Here is a 20352-nt window from a genome sequence, read left to right as displayed (position 1 = left end):
ACAAGGAATCCTACCCTACCCGATGCTACACGATCCTGTCCTGCTCTATTCTGTTTGAAAATCTAATCCACAAATTATGAGCACTGACAGTTGATAACATTTTGGCAAGGAAAAGGAGCTGTGATATGGAAGTCAGGTTCAGAGAATGACATAATTGCAAGGTTCATTCTGGTTTTGTCCTTGTTTCCTTTCACTGTTCTGACTGCTGCTAGCTTTGCGCACTTCCCAGCTTTTCACCCTGAATAAGCTCACACACTCTTATCTTAAAACAAAACACACATTAATGTTCATATAAAACAGTCTAAACATAGCTAGCTGGAATCAGGTCACACACCTAAAAGGGTGTTGAAAAAAAATCAGGCAATATTCTCTCTATGTTGACAAAAAATGAAGCAGTCTCTGCAATTTTTACATCCAAGGTAAACACAGAGTTTTAATTGTTAAAATGTAATGTCCACTTTCTACATAAAAGAAACTTACAGAAAACAAAAGCAATATCTTTGAGATGTTCAGGAATCACTGGTCACGGATATTAAAGAATACAAATATTCCCATTTTCAGTACAGTTTCAGTGGTGACTAGCGAATAAGTTAAAAATCTACATGCTCAATCATTTCCTTATAACTACTTGACCAAAAAGCAACAGAACTAGTGTATGTTGGTTTTCAGTAAATAAATTTTCTACAGTATCATAACCTCAGTTTTGCACAGTACCCTAAATATAGTCTGGTGTGACTCATACAGATGTGTGCTGCCAAACATTATCTATAACTGCTGACAGGTGGAAGTACATTGCATAAGTTTCATTTTGTACGGAAACAAGACTAATGGATATCAAATACTAAGCCCATTCTCTTCCTATTATTTATCCAACAACCAGATAAATCAGAAATCTTACACAATATAGGACATATGCAAAGGTTCTATAACAGGATAATAAATTTAGGCTGTACACATAAGACATTTTCTTCAAATTCCTATATTTTCTGTGCTTGTCTTTGCACTTACAAACCATGTAACTCAGTGTCTGTTCATTTTTTTAACATCACATAGATAGATAGATAGATAGATAGATAGATAGATAGATAGATGATAGATAGATAGATGAGAAAAAACATATCAAAAGAAATTTGAATGTGCATACTAAAATGAAAATATGAAATAGGGTAAATTATTGTTCACCTACTTGGTTCTCCAAAATAAACCTTGAAAAAGGACAAAAGGAAATGAAAAAGAATAACAAAACAATAAAATGGATGTATGCCCTGTAGCAAAAACACCTTCTGCTTCAACAAACTGAAATTTACCCCGTAGAACATTGCAACTCTGACATGTTTATTTCTTGTTGTTTTTTCCAGTTGGCATGGCTTGTTGATGATTATCATGCCTGTTTATAATTTTAGACACATCCTTTCACTGACTGCCACAAAGAACAATGATGATATCCTCCTAATTCATTAAGGAAGCCTTCCAGTTTCTGACACATGCTTCATTAATAGAGTTGAATCCCAATCTAGACAGCTATCCTTTCTCTGCTTGTTAGCACATAAATAAATAAATAGGATCTATATGCATATTAATGCAGACAAACGTTAAGCAAACCTGAGCCATCAGAAATGAAAAAAAAAAAAACAACCACGGGTTGGTTCTTCTTCTAAAGCCAAGTGAAATAGCCAATTAAATAGAGACTATGAAAAAAACACGACAGCTGTGTCTTTGGCAGAAATTCCATTTCTCGTGGAATATACAAAACAACTTTTTTTTTTTTAAGAGTCTGATGGAAAAACTCAACTTCAAAAAAGATCAAAATCTCCCTCTACTGGGAAGAGAGAACCTGCAACTACTGCAATAATAGTTTCAAGTTTCAATGTTGATAATAACTATGATTGCAATTCCTTAATTAGTCTAATTATAGATAAGTCTGAATTTTGGTCCCAGAAAAAGTTGTCTCTCAACTATTTAAGATGACATTAAACAAAAGACAGTTAAAAAACAGAGGAAAAGCTCACAAGTGGAAATTAGTTATTAACATGAACAAATAAAATAAGAACTGCTAAGGTGATAGAAACATAATGAACACGAAAATCTGAATCCCTATTATATGAAACTTTCATACATACGTGACTTTGTCTCTTGAAGGGGAAGAAATATCTGCCTTATTACTGTTGACTCATCTGCCACTCTATCTATCCACTTTTAATATAACCTCAGTTTACACTTGCTGCTTTATCTGGAGTAAGTACCCTTCCCTTTAATAATGTTAGACATACAGCACGCTAGGGAAGATTTTCCGTAGAAGTATATGACTACAGCTTCCATGTATTAGATTTACATAGAGTGACTATCAATTTTGAAACCTGAACTACAAAGAACTAGAAGAGGGGTTTTTTGTTTTTATTTTTCTTTGGACAAAATGATATGAGAATACCTTTATTCATATTCAAACCTTAATTATGTGGATTAGATAAAAAGAATATCACTTGAAGCCATCACCATGCTAAATACACATATATTGAAACAGGCTGCCCAGGGAGGTCATGGAGTCAGCACCCTTGGAGGTGTTCAAGAAACATTGATTGATGTTGCATTGAATTACATGGTGTGAAGTGGTCACAGGTATGGGCTGATGGTTGGATTAGATGATTAAATTCTTTCCAACATTAATGATTATATGATTCATTCTATGATTCTGTGAAAATCTGGCAAACTTGTTTCAAAGTGAAAGTCATGAATGAACATTTCATTTATATATGATTGCTACTTCGTTTCTTTTTTGAGGATTTGTTGTTGTTGTTGTTGGAGAAGGCATGGAAAAGAGATGAGAAAGAATCCTAAATTTAAACTCATTTATAAGAAGTCAGTGCTGCTTTCAGCTTACATTTTGATCTAACATACATGCCGTGGTGCCCACCCACCTGTCAAGTGAGGGGTGGGAACTGAATGACTCTATTGTTTGTAGATTCACTGGATCTGAGTGAAGACTGGAAAGTGCCTATCATTTGTATTTGTTGAGATCTTTATATTTGGCAGCCAGCAGGACTCTGACACAGTCACAATTCCACATTTACTTCAGGAAAATAAGGATTCCCCTTTTTGCTTTTAGATTTAAAACAAAATAATCTTTCCCAGCTACTTGAAGCTAGGTTTCCTGTGGGATCCTGGCAAAGTCTGTTAGAGTCATAGGTTTTGCCTACAAAACCACATACACACTGCACCATCTTGACCTGCAACCTCCTGGTCTGTCCTGAGGGGCTGCCTACCAGCAAGCCAGGGCCTGAAGACAGCTCTCCCTCTGTTGAGTGTGTAAGAATCTCCGACAGAGACTATCTTTAAAATTAAAATTCTGTTCGCTTCACACTCATAGTTATGCCTTCCTTAACAAGCACTTTTCTAGGAATATTCCTGTGTATATTGACAAAAACAGAACACATAAAAAGGGAGGGGGTGGGAGGGGAGGGAGAAGGAGAAGGAAAGGGATATTAAACCAGAAAAAACAAAATGCATACCTATCTGGGAAACAGAATGATATAGAACGATTTTGTAGAATTTCTTTTTTTTTTCTTTGTTGTTGTTGTTGTTGTTGTGTGTGTGTGTGTGTGTCCTAACTTTGATTTCCATACTGCGGGACCAAAATTTCAAATTTCTGTCATACATATGTAAGCCTGACCCTAACACAGAACATGTAATACTCTAAGAAGTGCCCTCAGGAGTGATTGTCAGTGCAAATGTCCACTAGAGTTCATGTGCAGAAAACAAACGAGCTCTGTCTCTGTGTCTGAGACTCTCTTCCTTTTTCAGGTAGAAAAATTAGATTATAGGAACACAGCTCCTGTTCTTCCCAGAGGTCACATCTTGGCTTTTTATACTTGATAATCCTTCAAAATTGCTTACATTTTTTTCCCCTCAAGATGTGTTTGGAGTTGTACTGGACTGTTTTTATCTTGCTATCCAATAGCTTCCAGAGTACATTTAAGTAAATACGAAAGAAGACAGTAAACTGTAAAACTCCAAATTACTACTTGTTCTATCAGCTCCAGCATCCCACTCTGGCATACCATCTCCAAGGATCTAAATTCACAATGCTTCCTGCACTTGTTGGAAAAAGTGCATATTCTCTTTGAAATGTGCGTGAACAAGTGGTTTCCCATATATGCTTTAAAATAGTCTACAATGTCAAGTTGTTCCTCTGCCTAATACTTTCATGGAAGGTAACATCAAAATGCTTATATCAGACTTCTTCTCATATTTGTTTGACTTTTTCATGTACTATATGCTCTCACTTTGAAAAATAGCTTTACCTCATGTTACACAGAAATCATAGAAGCACAGAATGTCTTGGTTTAGAAGTTACCTCAAAGCCCACTCAACCTCTGCCATGGGCAGGGCTGCTCCCTGCCAGCTCTGGACTTGAGTGCCTCCAGGGATGGGGCACCACAGCCTCTCTGGGCAGCTGTGCCAGCACCTCACTTCCCTGCGAGTAAAAAATTTCCTCCTATCATTAATCTACATCTCCCCTCTTTTAGTTTAAAGCCATTCCCACTGTCCTTTCACTATCAGAGTGTGTAAAAAGTTGGTCCCTCTCCTGTTTATAAGCTCTATTCAAGTACTGGAAGGCTGCAATGAGGTCTCCTCAGAGCCTTCTCCAAGCTGAACAAGACCACCTCCCTTACCTCTTCTTCATAAGAGATGCGCTCCAGCTTCTGAACATCTTTGTGGCCCTCCTCTGGACCCGCTCCAACAGCTTCACATTCCTTCTCTACTGGGGCCTCACATCTGGACACAGTACTCCAGATGGGGCCAAATGAGGACAGTCCCCTCCCACTCCCTGCTGACCACCCCTCTTCTGATGTAGCCCAGGATATTGTTGGCCTTCCAGGCTGCAAAAGCACACTCCTTACCCATGACCAGCTTTTCATTCTCCATGACCCTCAAGACGTTCTTTGCAGAACTGCTTTCAGTGAGTCTCTTCACCTATCTGGGATTGCTCTGACCTGAGTGCAACAACTTGCATTTGGCCTTGTTTCTTTGTTGTTTTTGTTTTCTTTTTTCCTTTCTATTTCTCTCTCTCTCTCTCTCTCTCTTTTTTTTTTTTTTTTTTTTTTTTTTTTCCCCATAGGAATAGCATCAGAAACCACTTTTCCAATACTGACCTCTTTCCTCCTTTATTCCTTTGTTAACTGTTCAGTGCTACTGCCCAGGAAGAAAACAACCACATAGAAGGAAAAACAAATATTAAATGCAGCATAAAGAAAGCAGTCATAGAAGACCTACCTGTAGCACCTTCCATCTTGAGTTCAGGTCCTCTAGACAGCTGAGAGTGTATGGGGAGAGCTGAATATCAGAGGGAGCGAACCGGTGAGCCAGCTCATTGACTTGATGCACCTTCTCTTTAAGGGGCACCATTTCTGCTCGATAAACCTGTACAAATTAAATACCATGAACAAAGATAAGTGATAACTTCCAAAACTATTGGCTCTGCTACCAGCTGATTAGCAAGGCAAAGGTATTCTCTGTCCAGCTGAAAGGAAGGCATATACTGACCTTCAGACAGATTACAGTCATCTTATATAGCTTGCTATGAGCTCTAGTTCTCAAGGGTAAGGTCCAGCATTTCAGGATGTGGTAGCAATTTGGAGTCTTCAATATAATTTTTGGCTAGTTAAATTAAATCCCTAAGCAGAGCACCCACTGGGCTGTGCACTGTAGGGCATGCTTCTCTCTGTCTCATTGTTTACATGTGCACAGCATGTGTTCCTCAGGGTGGACAGCAGGGAAAAATGCTGCTTAACATATGAAAACAGAGGAAAAGCAATGTTCTCAAATTGAGTGAATAAAAAAAGAAAAGTGATGCTAAAACTATTGCAGACTTTCCTGCATTTATGATCTTATCACAAGTATCTCATGCATTATGAAGGGAGCAACTCTTACCTAGTGTTACCAACACCCAATTGTATATAAATATAAAACACTCTCAGAATAAATGGAAAGCATCTGCTGCAAAGATAAGTTCATCATATTCTAAGACAGATCCTGTATTAAGCCATGTTCACTTGCTATTAGTTTCTATGGCCATAGGATCAGACTTTGACTGAAAAGTTCATTGCTCAGGCAAATCACATAGGCTTAAGCTTAAAGAACTGCTTGTTTCTCAGCATGTACTGAAGTACCTGGTTGATTTCAGACCAACTATTTCAATCTGAAATGTTGACTTGCAAATACCGGTCTCACTTAAGGTTGACACAAATGACTAAGTAAATCACACAGTCATTATATCTAAATTAAGGTGAAACAGAAGATCCGTCATGATTAGTTGACATGTTTTAGGGAGTATACCTTACTTCTTAAAGAGGGAAAGCTTAGGAACAGAGTTAAGATGTGAGAAAACAAAAAGAAATCACAAAATATATGGAAAAAAAATGAAAACCTGTCCCCTCCCCTAGTTGAGAAGTGTTTTTCTTTTGTAATTACTTTTTTTTTTCTTTCTGCTGTGATTTTTGCAGTGATATGCTAATTTTTCAACATAAGATAAAGAAATGAAAAAGCTTTTTCGTCTTTAAAATTTATACTATGCATTCTATTGTTATTCTGCCTGAGTTTTTACTAGCACTTTTATTAGTTATACTAATTAAAATGTAAGAAACAACAACAAACAAATATTAGTCAATGCCAATAATCCTACCATTAAAAACTGAAGACATAAAATAAAAAGTTATCCATACAAAGATTCAGCATGTGATATTGTATGATTAAATAAATCAACCACTGTAATAATATGCTAAGCAACAGCTTCCCATAGACAAACAGTTCACCTTGCATGATTCTTGAGCTATGTTTTTGTTTCTTCTTTTGAGACTGAAATTTAGTAGGAATTCTTTTTTTTTCCAGAAAAAGTAAGAAACAGTAATCATTTCTGTACCTTGTACACTACTTTTCAGCTATAGAAGCAGTAATTTGGAATTTCTAGTTGATTCTGATTTTCATCAGTATGATTGAAATGCTTTACAGTAATATTTATATTTTTAATAATTGGTTTTCATAGTGTAAGACTGATTCATTTTTCTTTTATTTTTTTCCTTCTACACAAAGAAAACTAAACCTACCACAGGTTTTTATCAGAAAAACTTGCAGAACTATGGAGTTTGCAATTTAAAAACAAATATACATGGTGAGTCATGTTCCACTACCACAAGGAGACCTATTCGAACCTATTTTGAATTAAATAGCTCAGGGTGTAAATGAGTTCTCAGTGTGAACAGCGATAGGAGAAACAGCCCCAAATTATTTTCATTATGACTGTCCTTATGCAAGGAAGAATTTCAATGGCATGCGATGCTGTAGGTGGTAGATTGGATTTTAAATGATCCATACTGTTCTGTTAGAAAATATTTTAAAATGCTTTAGAAAATTAGCAATAACACACGAAGATATACCACAGATACCAGACAAATACTACAAGTCTAGAACCTACCAGTGGCCATAATCAGTCAGTAGACAAGGTTCTCAGTCTTATCTCTGAGAGCAACTGAGTGCTGCTCTGAAAGTAATGCCTCCCATCTTATGTCAGCTCATGATGTCAGAGGCGGATGTTGGTGGTGTGTCAGTAGAGCTTGAACTTTCCCATCAATATTCACAGAATCACAGAATGATTTTTTATATTCCATTACATTTTGTTGTTGTGCGACAGATGGCAGCAGAGGGACAGTCTGACACACTGTCATTTGACATGGAAGTGCACATGAAGCAAAGGTATGCTATTCAACTGCTCCATGTGGAAGGAATGTCAGCCATTGACATTCATTGACACTTGCTGAACTGTCTGGGAATTTGCTTTATAAATCAGAGTTACTGTGCTCTTTGTACCTGCTATAATTTTCATGAAAATAAATAGGAAGCATTACTTTTGGAGCAACCTTTCTATATTTGCTTGGGAAAGAAGGAGTGGCTAGGGAAAGCATAAGCTTTCTTGCTCCTTGTTCAGTTCATTAATTTACACTCAAAGATTCTGGAGCCAGACATTTTATCTGTTTGTCAATCAGATCTTGATGGATTCCTCTTATATGACATTATCTACTTGTTTTTGGAACATAATACTTAAGCATCCAAAATAGTCTATAAGCTCAATGTTTAAGTTGAAGAACCACCTTGTGTTTTGTTACTCTTGTTTTTTTTAACCTATTACTTAACATTTTTCCACAGTCACCACATTGTCCCCTTATACTCAGTAGCAAACTAAAGCAGGAGTTGAAAGAAATGCAAGCTTTTGACATCAGATAACATGAATCACATTCTGAACTGCAGTGACTAAGTTGAGATTTTCATTCACTATACTGGGAGACTAGACAGCTAGTACATACATAGACACCTACCTGGCACATATAAAATTATATAAAACATATCACATTGCTGCTCTATTTATTCTGTTTTTGTGCAGGTTTCCATACTTTTGGTTTGTTATGTCTTTTTTAAATGGTGGACAGGATCACTGCCTACAATCTTCAAAGTCTTATGCCATAGTGTAATGATAGTTTCTGCTATACCAAGAATTCCTAACATTTAATTTGGCATTCTGAACAGTGCTGGGTATCGAAGCGATGTTTTCAGAGAACCAGGGCTTGCATTTTCAAGATCTCTCCCATGAGTGCTTAAAGGAATGTTTAAAATAACTAAATGAGAACTCATTACTGTGCATATAAAGTTGGGATTTGTTTTCTTCACGCATTGCTTGACATTTATCAACACTGATTTTCACTGCTGCCACTATAGTGCCAGTCAATACTTTCAGGTTTTCTATAGCTGTTTGCAAACCATTCTTACCTAAAGGGCTTTAAGTAGTTTGTACCATCAACAAGATGTGTCACTGCATTATCCATTCTCGTTACAGCTCCTTTATATGCTTTATATTCTCCTTTATATGTTCATTTCTATGGATCCTTTTTCTTTTTTTTTTGACTCCTAACTTATTTAAAAAGAGCATTAAGCCATCTATGGCAGATACATACTCTTTATCTTTGTAATCTGTAACTTGGATGTTACACTGTCTACTAATTATTTGCTTCCATCAGTTTTCTGATTGGTGCATATTATATTTCTGTTTCAAATATTATCTTTTCACTCCCCCATCCTAGCTCTTTATCTCTGGTATTTTTAACCCCGGATGATTACAATGACTGACATACTTTCCATGCTTATCCATCTCTTGAAGCCTTTTACAGACATTTTTAGAACTTAAGTGCTAGCAGATTGGTTTCTTTCTTATTTCAGATTACGTAGACTAGCCCTCTTCCTCTTTATTATTTCCAGGTAATTTCTGTGTGCACATTCCATTAAATTCACTTATGCTGTGATTATCCTGTTAAAAAGAAGTGTAAGTCACCACACAGCCCTCAGCTCTTTCTAGTATAGCAACTCCATGTACAAAGATTTGGTGATCTGTTGAAGCATAAATTTGTTTTATTTTAAATGTCCTTCCTTCCATACTTGTCATGTCACACTGTTCATTTGTGGCATTTTTCTTTGTTTGTCTTTCCATTCGACTTCCATTTTAGTGGTCCCTAACATACAGAAAAGCACCAACTTCCTCTTTGGAAGGCTGCTGAATGTTCAGAAGGGAGCTAAAGTTAGAAAAGCCTACATCTTTACACTTAAAAACCACATCAACTGGAGACGCCTTTTGTCAGGGCCATGTAAAATATATGTTTTTGTTTAGAATTCATAAATCAGTTCCTTGAAACTACGTAAGTAAATTCATGCATCATTTGAGTAGCAGAGTAAATGTACAGTGAATGAACTCATTTCAATCACAATAGAGATATCATATTCTTTGCTAGCATCAGGGAGTTTCCATCACAAAATTCAGAAGTGAAAATTCAGAAAGGAATATTGATTATACAGTGCACGTTTTCCATTTTTTAACCTCTTTCTCCCTCAGCCACATGTGCAACAGCTGATAAGAAGACAAACACAGAACTTACAAATCCAACCAAAATTAAATCAGGAGCCTGTAACTTCTAAATTCTTCTATGCCACTTGGAAAATACACCCTGAAGAGGAAGGATATTCCCAGAACAAGACCCATTCCTCATGCAATTAGAAAAACTGAAGTAAAATATAAGCTGGACATTATTTATTTATTTATTTATTTTTGCTATGATAAATTGGTAGTGCTTCATTAAAATTACATTTTCTCTTACTGAACTGATTCCTACAGATCTCAGCACCTGTCATATAAGCTTGAATGTAGACCAGAAAAGAAACCTCAGTGCCTCCTTGCTCAACATTCACCACATCTATAAAAGGAATATAACAGCATTTACATACTAACTCATCCTCACGTGTACATCTCCGTAGCACTGAGATTGAGTTTAGCTGCATTTGTTTAAAAATTTATACTCAGTAAACAGAGAGCATCTAATAATTACTTACTTTCAATCATTACACAATCCTTCAAGTGCGAAGTTGAAACAAGTAATTGAGATTTTCAATTACAATTTTCAAATCCAGCCACTATTCTTACAGTCTCCTGCTTATCTAAAATATTGATGCAGTAAAATATAGCTTGGGAATAAATTTTATCTATCTATCTATTACTTTTGCCTACTGCAGGGTCTTAACAAAACTTCAACTTATGTTTACAAGTTTAGGAAAATCTCTGTGATACATGTACACAACTATGCAGGTTTGCTCTGAGCACAACAAGGGAAATCAGAATCAACCCTGAGCATAGTTCCTCCTAGAAATAGTAAATGCAAGGCTTCAGAAGTGATTGTACACTTTCACTGAGTTTCTCAATGAGTTCACTCACACAGAAGTGTGTCCCATTAGCACTAATCTGTGCTAATAATCAGTTTTCATAACAAGTGAAAAAGACATTGAAAAAGTTAACTGGTAATGTGCTGAACAAATGAGATGGCTTTGGGGGAGAAGTTCTCAGGTGTCAAATCCACCTGTGGTGTATGGGGGTTTTATGCCAGCTGCAGCTGAATCAGAGCAGCATCGCCTTGCATAGGGAGGTGAGGTCTTATACCTCACCCACAGCAGGTTCCAGCAATGACATTTTTCTCCTTTAGCTCCATTACAGTTCAAGCAGAGAAACATCTATGGAGCAGTTTACATTTTCAGGCTTGTATTTAAAGCAGTTAAAGGTGAAACAAACTGTCACATTGTACCTGGGACAGTGAACAGTCTCCTGTTTTTTTATTTTTTATTATTTTTTTTAATTATTATTTTTTTAATTATTAAAAATGAATCACCTTCCTTTCTGATAGGTTCAGTATATACTGATTCAAATTTTAATGAAACCTGAGAGATTGTCAGCTGCTAGTCCAATTTGCTGCACTTAGCTTCCTTTTAAATTCACACTGCATTTTCATTTGATTCTAGCACTCCTGGGGATCCACACTGTTGAAACAAAATGGATTTTGGCTGATTTGATTTTCCATTCCATATATTGTTATAAGTTGAGAAGTGACCAAGCAAAAATGCACCAGAGTAGAATATAAATCCTTTTTGGGGATAAAAGTAGTTGAAATAAAACATATAAGGGGAGAAAGAAAATCAAATGCCCTTTAGTAGGAGTATGAAAATTTGAATACAATAAATAAGTGATGAAAAAATATCATGTATTGATTTTCTAAAATTTAAAAGGAAAAAGCCAGAGGACATTCAGAATACATCAAGATCCCTTTATTGTGAGAGTGATCAAATGCTGGAAAAGGCTTTTTGGCAAAGTGGTTGATGCTCCACGTTTGTCAGTGCTCAGGAAGCATCTGGTCAAAGCCCTCAGTAGTACACTTGAATTTTAGGTTAGCTCTGAAATGGTTGCACAATTGGTCTCAATGATCTTTCTTGACTGTAGGGAATCCACTTTAGCAGGGGGTTGGACTTGTGTTTTTTTAGCTAGTTTATTATATGATAAGTATGTCTAACTTAATAAGAGGAAATACAGATGTATAGATCGATCATGAAACACATATCACTTTGTTAAGATCTGGGATGTTACAAACTCTTGTCTTTTAATCAACAGCTGATGCACAGTTTTGCAGTCCCAGAATGGAGACAATCCACACTTAGGTGTTGTTATACATTCTGAAACATTGTTATCCACCATGGAGAGTGAAGAGTAAGTGAGTTTAGCTAATAATTTGTGCTGTTAAAACCATAGCCTTGACAAGGAAAAGTGTTCGTTAACAGTTCTGCTCCATTTTTTTTCACATAATTGAAGCCAATCACGCTGTAACTCTGTGACCAATAAGCCAATATGGCAATCATGAGATGGAGTGCCTACGAAATGTGAGAAGCCTGAAGCATTTCCAAGTGAAATCTGAAAGTCTAAAACACGCTACATGGAGGATGCTGCAAATATGAAGGAAATTTTACAAAGGATTTTTCCCTACATTATGATTGCATTCAGCAGCATTAACACTAAAATCACTTGAGAAGCTGTACATGCTCAGGTCCCTGAGGTTCAGTCAAACACGCTTTTAAACTATAAATAACATATTATCAGCCTTTACTAGTTTACTGGTAAACAATGTATGAGTATACTAAACATATGCAAGCAGAAGGTTGAATAACCCATGTTCCTTACCTAAAGCTCTTTCAGGTAACAGGGGCTCACAGGAATTCGCTTTGCCCTAACAAAACAGCTACTGCAAAGTAAATCCCTATTGTGCTGTAAGGCAGCATGCTATTTTAAAGGTAAACATAGTATTTAAGAGACAGAAAAAAAAAATAGAAAGAAAAAAAAAAGAAAGAAAGAAAGAAAGAAAGAAAGAAAGAAAGAAAGAAAGAAAGAAAGAAAGAAAGAAAGAAAGAAAGAAAGAAAGAAAGAAAGAGAGGAAGAAAGAGAGGAAGAAAGAAAGAAAGAAAGAAAGAAAGAAAGAAAGAAAGAAAGAAAGAAAGAAAGAAAGAAAGAAAGAAAGAAAGAAAGAAAGAAAGAAAGAAAGAAAGAAAGAAAGAAAGAAAGAAAGAAAGAAAGAAAGAAAGAAAGAAAGAAAGAAAGAAAGAAAGAAAGAAAGCAGCTTATAACAGGTTACAACAGCTGTATCATGATTTTACAAACCACCTCCAGCTTCTAGACACCAGTATGCTGTACTGTAAAGCTCAGGAAGAAAAATGTGGATTTCTGACATGGCCATACAGCAGCCAGCTTAGACACTACTGAGATACAGACTGTATTCTGACACACAACTAACATTAAAACAATTCACATCAGAAGCTTCAAAGCCTCTTCCCTCCTTCTCTAATAAAAAGCATATACAGCACAAAGTGTTTCACACAGCTTACTGCCAAAAGGTATTATTAAAACTCCATCCAGTCTTTAACCTCCACACAGTGCAGATCAGACTGAATGAAGTGCTTTGGTAGAAGATATATTTTCCGCTTCTTGAATTAATGTTATAACTTGGTGAAACTCCAAGTCAAAATGTTGAAGTGGAAATTCCTGGAATTCTTTATTCTAATGAGAACAGCCTCAATAATGCCACAGAAGGGAATTTAATTCTAAAGCTAGATTTTAGTAGAATTGTAAGCTAGAACAACTCACTTTTTAGGCTAATGTAGGAAGAAAGAATGCTTAAATAAAATTCTAAGAAAGATAAATAATAATAATAAAATAGGTCCAGGAGTTTAAAGCAGCAGCTTCCTGGACATTAGGCTAAAACCCTTTTGGATGGGAGGCTGCATTGCCACATCTCCAGGGAGAACAGGCTGTAGCTCCAGCTGAAGCTGATGAAAATTGTCATTCTTAATCCTCCAGACAATTTAACTGTACTAAAATAAAACAATTTGCAGGTAAAAGCCTAAGAGAATAAAAATAATTTGAGCTGCAATGCTGTCTGGACAAATTAGTTTCACTGATTCAATTGCCATATTTGTAAATTGGGGATAATACTACTTCTATTACAGTCCCAGAAAGAAGCTGAGAAGATTAACTCACACTACCTGGAACATGAGAAGCACTTTAGGAGCACTAAGTAGCAATTATCAGGACTTATTATGGGTTAACCTTGGATGAAAAAAGAAAATAAAATTCTATTAGGCTTTAAATACATAAACATTAAAATGAGAAAATTATAGTGGTGCATGTCACTGATAAACATTCCAGGCAATCTAACATTCATTGTATTCTCTACTTCAAGCAGTGCCTAAATCACCACTGTGTACCAGTGTATGAGCTTGATAAATTGATTTTATTCTGCTCATTGATTTACCAATATCATAGTAAAATTATCATTACAGAATCTGTACACATGATAAGTACGGCACCTTAGTACATCCATATCGTCTGCAATTGTGATGGAAATAGGATAACTAATGCTGTCAAGCAAAGATTTCATTAAAAACAATGCAGGGTTTTTTTCCTCTTCATGGAAAAAAAAAATAAATAAAAGTAAATCCTTCTCAAAGAAAGCAGGCAACACTAAAATGTACTTCTAGCATCCCTTAAACCTGTTCTCTCCTCATGTCTCTCACAGAACTTGCCTCTGGTTATATACATTCTAGTATGTTCTTTTCTCTACTTGGAAATGTGTCCATAGCAGATGAAATGTGGTTGATTAGTAGGACACAGGAGTTCTGTTACACTTGCTACTTGGAGATACCTTTCCTCCCTTTACCCACTCACTTCCCTGAGCCACACTGAGTTAGGGAAGCCTAAATAAAATGGTCCTTCAGTAGAAAGAAAATAATACTACTGATATTGTAACTCTCTTCCCCTCTTTGGTCAGTGTTTACATCTCCAAGATTTCAGAAAAATAAATAAATAAATAAATAAATAAATAGGCTTTGGAACAGAATCACAGAGCATATCCAATTTAATGTCAAGTCCAGAAATGTTAATACTCAATTATCAGATCAGTGTCTATATGTGCCGTGTTTATATGGCAAGTGGGATAAAATAAAATGCTCTGATAAACAAGAGAGGCCCAGTGTACGGTATCTGTGACACTTTGAGTTTGGAACGTCAGTGCTTAATTCTACTTCTAAAAGATCAAGTCCTATTCTTATTCTGATAAACTGATAAAGAGCAATCTTGAAAAATGTTCTGGTGTGACCTCGATATTAAACTTCAGAGGCACAAAAAGGCAGACAAGTCTTTATACATGTATTAGTCACTTCTCTCAGCAGGCTATCAGGAATCAAGATCAGAGATTACCAATACTTAAAAAGTCAAATTCTGCCTGCAGATGTACACGTTGAGCTCCCAGTGAAATCAGTTGGATGAGTTCATGCGAGGCAAAATTTGAGTCTAAATGAAAACTGTTGCTCTAATAATAGCATGCTCTACAAAAGTAGGCTGCAGGTAGAAAAGATTTCCGTTTTTTACTGATGGTCTTTTTGCTTCTTTAAAGCTCAGGATCTTTCCTACAGTTAATTTCAAGGAAAGAAGTTTACATTATTTTGCCCTAGGGCCCTAAGTCAAAGAGAAGAAAGCCAGTTGGTTCTATTAACAACTGCACTGATTGATTCGCTTAGGCACATTAATTTTGGGGTGTATATTTTATCCAAAAAACTAATTATTTTGGTCTCATAACAGTTCTTTTTTACATAAGAAATATACTATTTCCCATACAAAAATCTACATTTTAAGATACATTAAGCTAATGCAAGAAAAAGTAATTAAAAAAATAAGACACTTTTCGTTAGAATACAAAACATGGAAATATCTGTAAGGATGAAGTTAAGTATGCAATATATTAGGCAAGGTAAGTTCAGTGATAATCTGTATTTAGAGAACTTTGGAAGATAGTTTTCAGCTGTTGCATACACATGCCATTATATACATACACAAACATGCTCACAAACACCAGTACAGATGCATCTGACAAAGATGCAAGAAAAATCTATGTGAATGCTAAACAGAGTCAAATTATGTAAAGGCCTCTGCACTGCAGGGAACATAACAGCTCCCCTTTTATCAACCAACAGATAAGAGCATTTCTCACAAACGCTCACAAAATGATGATGCAAAAATATGATTAAAAAAGGATATGAAATGCTTCATTTGAAATGCATCATACCATTGTCTTTAAGCTTCTTTGTAAATCTGCTGCTTTTCATTCTCCTTTCAGCTGAACATCAGTCTCTTATCTTTCACAATTACCAGCAGACTTGATTTCAAAGAGTCTTTCCTGAATAGTTTTTGTTTTCAACTCTATCTAGACTGCCTAAGATGCAAATGTACGGATGTGGAGAGTGAAACTGCTCAAGTGAAATCTGCTGCAGCTGGAGGCCAGGCACTGGTTCCCTCCTAACATACTCCCTCAGTACCAAGGCACTGTGGTTTATGCTTGTCATTCATTCTCAAAAAATTTAATTGAAGAACATTCTTTTTTTTTTTTTTTTTTTTTTTTTGTTTGTTTGTTTCTTTATAGAAAAGCAACACCAGTGTTTTTGTATCTTTAATGGTGTTACTGTTTCCTGGTACATATAGTCAAGGATAGTCTTAATTATATAAGACTACTATAAGATTTCAATTCTCTGCCATATTCTTCCTTATCTAATGTAAGGGAAAAAAGAAAAAAAAGAAAAAAAAAGAAAAAGAAAGCATATTGGGATATTGCTCATTGAAATAGGTAGAGTAGTATGGTAAAAGTTATATAACTTAGTTTCCATTCAGTATAATTAAAGTAGTAGCAACTAAGTCAGAAAGGGATAGCTTTTTATTGCAAAAGGAGTCTGCAGAAGAAAGGACGGTTTTCTTTACACATTTAAAATGAATTTATTTATTAATTGCCTTATTTATTGCCATAGCAAACTCTCCAATCTTTGACTGAATTCAAAGCAACAAAATAAGACAGATGAGACATTCATATTAAACTTTTACCAGTTAAAAAAACGTGACTTTTATATATTAAATAACGACTTGTGATTACATTTCTTTTCACATGAGAAAATAAATTCACAAGCTGTTAAAATGAGTCTAAAAGACTACAGAACACAGCTGATTAACTTGCACCTCCTACAAACTGAGAACTATAGCAGAACTAACATAAACTGGTAGAAGTACCTGATGAAACACTCCACAGCTTTTAACACAAATTCATATTTGAAACAAATCTTAGGAAATTAAATTTGCCTCCAATGGTGTCAACCAAACAAACCTAGTAAATTCTGTGTTGTGTAAAATGGCTCTAAAAAGATAAAACTTCATACGAGGCTGTATAGCCAATTAGGTGATGTGTTTTACAACATCCATTCTATAAAAATAAATAAATAAATAAATAGTACCAAGTTCATCATAGCAAAATCAGTGAAGTTTAAAATGCACAAAAATATTCCTCACTAAAAATAAGGATATCTGTAGATATCAAAGTTTTCCAATGAATTTAACTCTGCTATAAATGAGTTTAAAGTTCATTTTAAAATAATTTATTATATTGTGATATATACTACTGATGTTCTATTTTATATTAGCCTTAAAACTTTTTTTTAAAATATATTTTGTAAGATTTGTTTTCATTTACAGTTAAAACTACAATGTCATCTAAGAAGCCATGCAATCTCTCCTTCTTTCACAGAAAGTTACTTAGAAAAATCTCTAATCTACAAATATTTTACATTAGCAAAATTTGTTTGTGAAGAGGATCTCTACTGACCCATCCAGGGACAGTTTTTGGGAGTTATGGAATGCTGCAAATGAATTAGGAAATGGCTATTTTGTATGAACTGTTTCTTAAAATTCACAGAATCCAGCACAGAACTTATTAAGACACTTAATAAAGCAAGTAGGACAATGTAATTCTAATTGATTGTAGACTTTGGTGTCAGGTAGCTGGAGTTCAAATTAAACTGAAAAAGGTATATGCATTTGAAAGTAGTCTAAGGAGACATCAGAAATAATCACTTTGTAATTCTATCACATAATGAAAACTTGAGTAGCATCTCTAACAGTTATTACTTCAGTTGTTGCCTGAAACCTTAACACTTACATCTACATGGCGGGCACCCTATTTTCCTATTTAGCTGTCAGCAAAAGGATGCTGTCATCTTCTAGATGGACAGACAAATCAATAATACCAAACCTCAGTCCATATCCTTATACTCTGTGGGAGATATTTTGTTATTTTTGTATTTTTAAGAATAATAGGGAGTCCACCCATAGTGGAGAGTAATACTCAAATATTGTCTAATACATTCACAAAAATACATTCTAGCCTGTGAATATTGAAAGTGTGGAAACAGTATTTAAGGGCTTACTTAAAACCTACTTCTATATAGGTTTGCTGGCTGCAACCTACTGAACAGAGATTTTTCCTTCAAATGTCTGTAACAGCAACAACAGAGGTGCACATTAGACAAATAAACTAAAAAAGTGAAGAAATGTAGGAAGCTGTCTGGCTGATGTAAAAGAATTGTAAAGAATTGTGTGTTGTCATTTGGAACAAAAGTGAGTTTGTACAAAATTCCAGGCAAGTTAAAAGAAAAAAAGAAAGAAAAAGAAAAAGAAAAAAGAAAAAAGAAAAAAAAAAAAAAGTAGAATACTGCATCTAGCATTAAAATAGGGAAATAATAACAAATATCTCAAAATGTGCAGTATGTATAATAACGTAATTTCATTTTTTTATCACAGCATAAAATTAACAAGAGCAGTGGCATCACTGTACAATCTAACCAAAACTTAATGGATCTAGGGCTGCTATCAATATCTAGCAAGACTCTACTTTCTCAAAATACTTATTTTCGGCAAAGCACCATCTGAATGGCACCAGAATTAAATACAGACCAATACAAGATGATTTATTTTTTCTTATTAATAAAGAACTTCCTATGATCATTCAATGTCCATTAGTTCAGGTTGCTGCTTCAGTATGAGAGTGCTTATAAGAAAATGGTATTTTAACCTTGCAAAATCTATTTCTTTTCTTTCTGTGGCCACATATGAACACAACTTAAATCCAGCTAATTATTTTGGGGGGTTACTTTACTTTTGATCTCATTTAGAGAAGAGATGCCTAGGGACAAGACGACTGAGTACATGTAGAAAGTCATTTTGGAGTAGATGATGAACAGATCAATGCAGACTCTGTTCAGTTTGTAATTAGAAAGAAGTTTTAGGTTGACACTTTTCAGCAAATATTAGTCAGCAGCAACAATCGGCAATTAAGCTGAAGAAAGTCTGAAATAAACAGCATGTATTTCAGAAAAGAACAGCTACCTCTACAGTGCACATGTGAATTTCTCACTGCTTTTTGTTTCACAATTTTGAAGAAAAGCAGCAAAATTGTGACATGGGTTGTGAGAAAAAATGATTAAAAAGAATACTTAAAACTCTATGGATACACTTATGTTAAATATATAAAAATTCATACTGTATATGCAAAGTTCCCAGTTGTGCTCTGCTATTTGCTGCTAACAATCACCATATTGAATCATGGCACCCTCTTCATCTGACAATAAAGGAGAACAAATCAGCTTAGTAGAATGGAGTTACTGAAAATAGGGCTACACAATCCGCTCTTAATTGGCGGGTATTCCTGTTGAACCACATTTCTTCCTGGAAGAAGAGGAGCTAAATTTTGCTTACATCCAAGTGTTTGAAAGAAATTCAGAGTCCAAAGGCTCTGCTATTCACTTATTATGTACGACAGGAAACTCACCTGGATATGTTCCATGCTGTCAGTGATGCAGCAGATATCACTAAGACATGAGAAAGCTCTTTGCATTGTGCTCTCAAGCATGCTAGAGGAGCTGAACTACCTTTATCAAGAGACAAACTGAACCACTAAAATTATATTGATTTCTTAGTCACAAAATTCTGGGCACAGCATCCCAAAAGAGTAGCTTTGAGTTTTCAGACAGTTTTTTCAGAGCCTGAAAGTATAAAAATCCAAAATGTTATCAGGATTCCCTTAAAAATCAACTGTATCCACTGCTGCTTTTATTTCACATCAGCTGGCTATAGACAAGAAGTAAGTGAGAAAGTATCAGTATGGCAGGTAATTACTGCTGCACACTAATAAAGCATAGCCATTATCAAGCTTTTGTTAGTTACCAGAGGAAAAGATTGTCTTTTGTGGAGAGAGGGAAAGTGTCTCTGCTGCCAGTTCATGGGAAGGGTACTGAATGGATGAGACAGGTATAATTGTACGTATCAAAACTTGGAAAAACTTAATATAAAAAATGTGCCGTGGTCTGATGTAACACTAAATGTTCCAGACACGCATCAGAAAATGAGCAATTTATTGTGAGAAGGAAAGCACATGTTGAATCTGTTTCAGAAGTAAGTAAAATTTCAAAATACAGCCTGAGCTACAATCAAAAAGATCAGCAAATGGATATTAGGGGACAATTAATGGATTAATTTGGGCTTGAGCTGAATTTGAGATGTCCAAATGACAAATTGAATTAGTG

The 20352-nt window shown here is 35.3% G+C and overlaps 1 protein-coding gene across 42 annotated transcripts in view; it reads right to left on the bottom strand.

The window, feature by feature from the left end:
• Positions 1-20352, bottom strand: part of DMD (dystrophin) — a 1121556-nt gene that overhangs the window by 151250 nt on the left and 949954 nt on the right. For all 42 annotated transcript variants that reach the window (XM_085549559.1, XM_085549432.1, XM_085549489.1 and 39 more), the window contains one exon: positions 5272-5418. In XM_085549559.1, the coding sequence (XP_085405685.1) occupies positions 5272-5418 (147 nt within the window). The remainder of the gene's footprint in view (positions 1-5271; positions 5419-20352) is intronic.

The sequence above is a fragment of the Coturnix japonica genome, chromosome 1 (genome assembly GCF_054131305.1).
Source record: "Coturnix japonica strain WE chromosome 1, WE-NBRP24, whole genome shotgun sequence".
NCBI lineage: Eukaryota > Metazoa > Chordata > Aves > Galliformes > Phasianidae > Coturnix > Coturnix japonica.
Note: the sequence above shows the minus strand (reverse complement) of the source record. Positions and strands in the feature narration are given on the sequence as shown.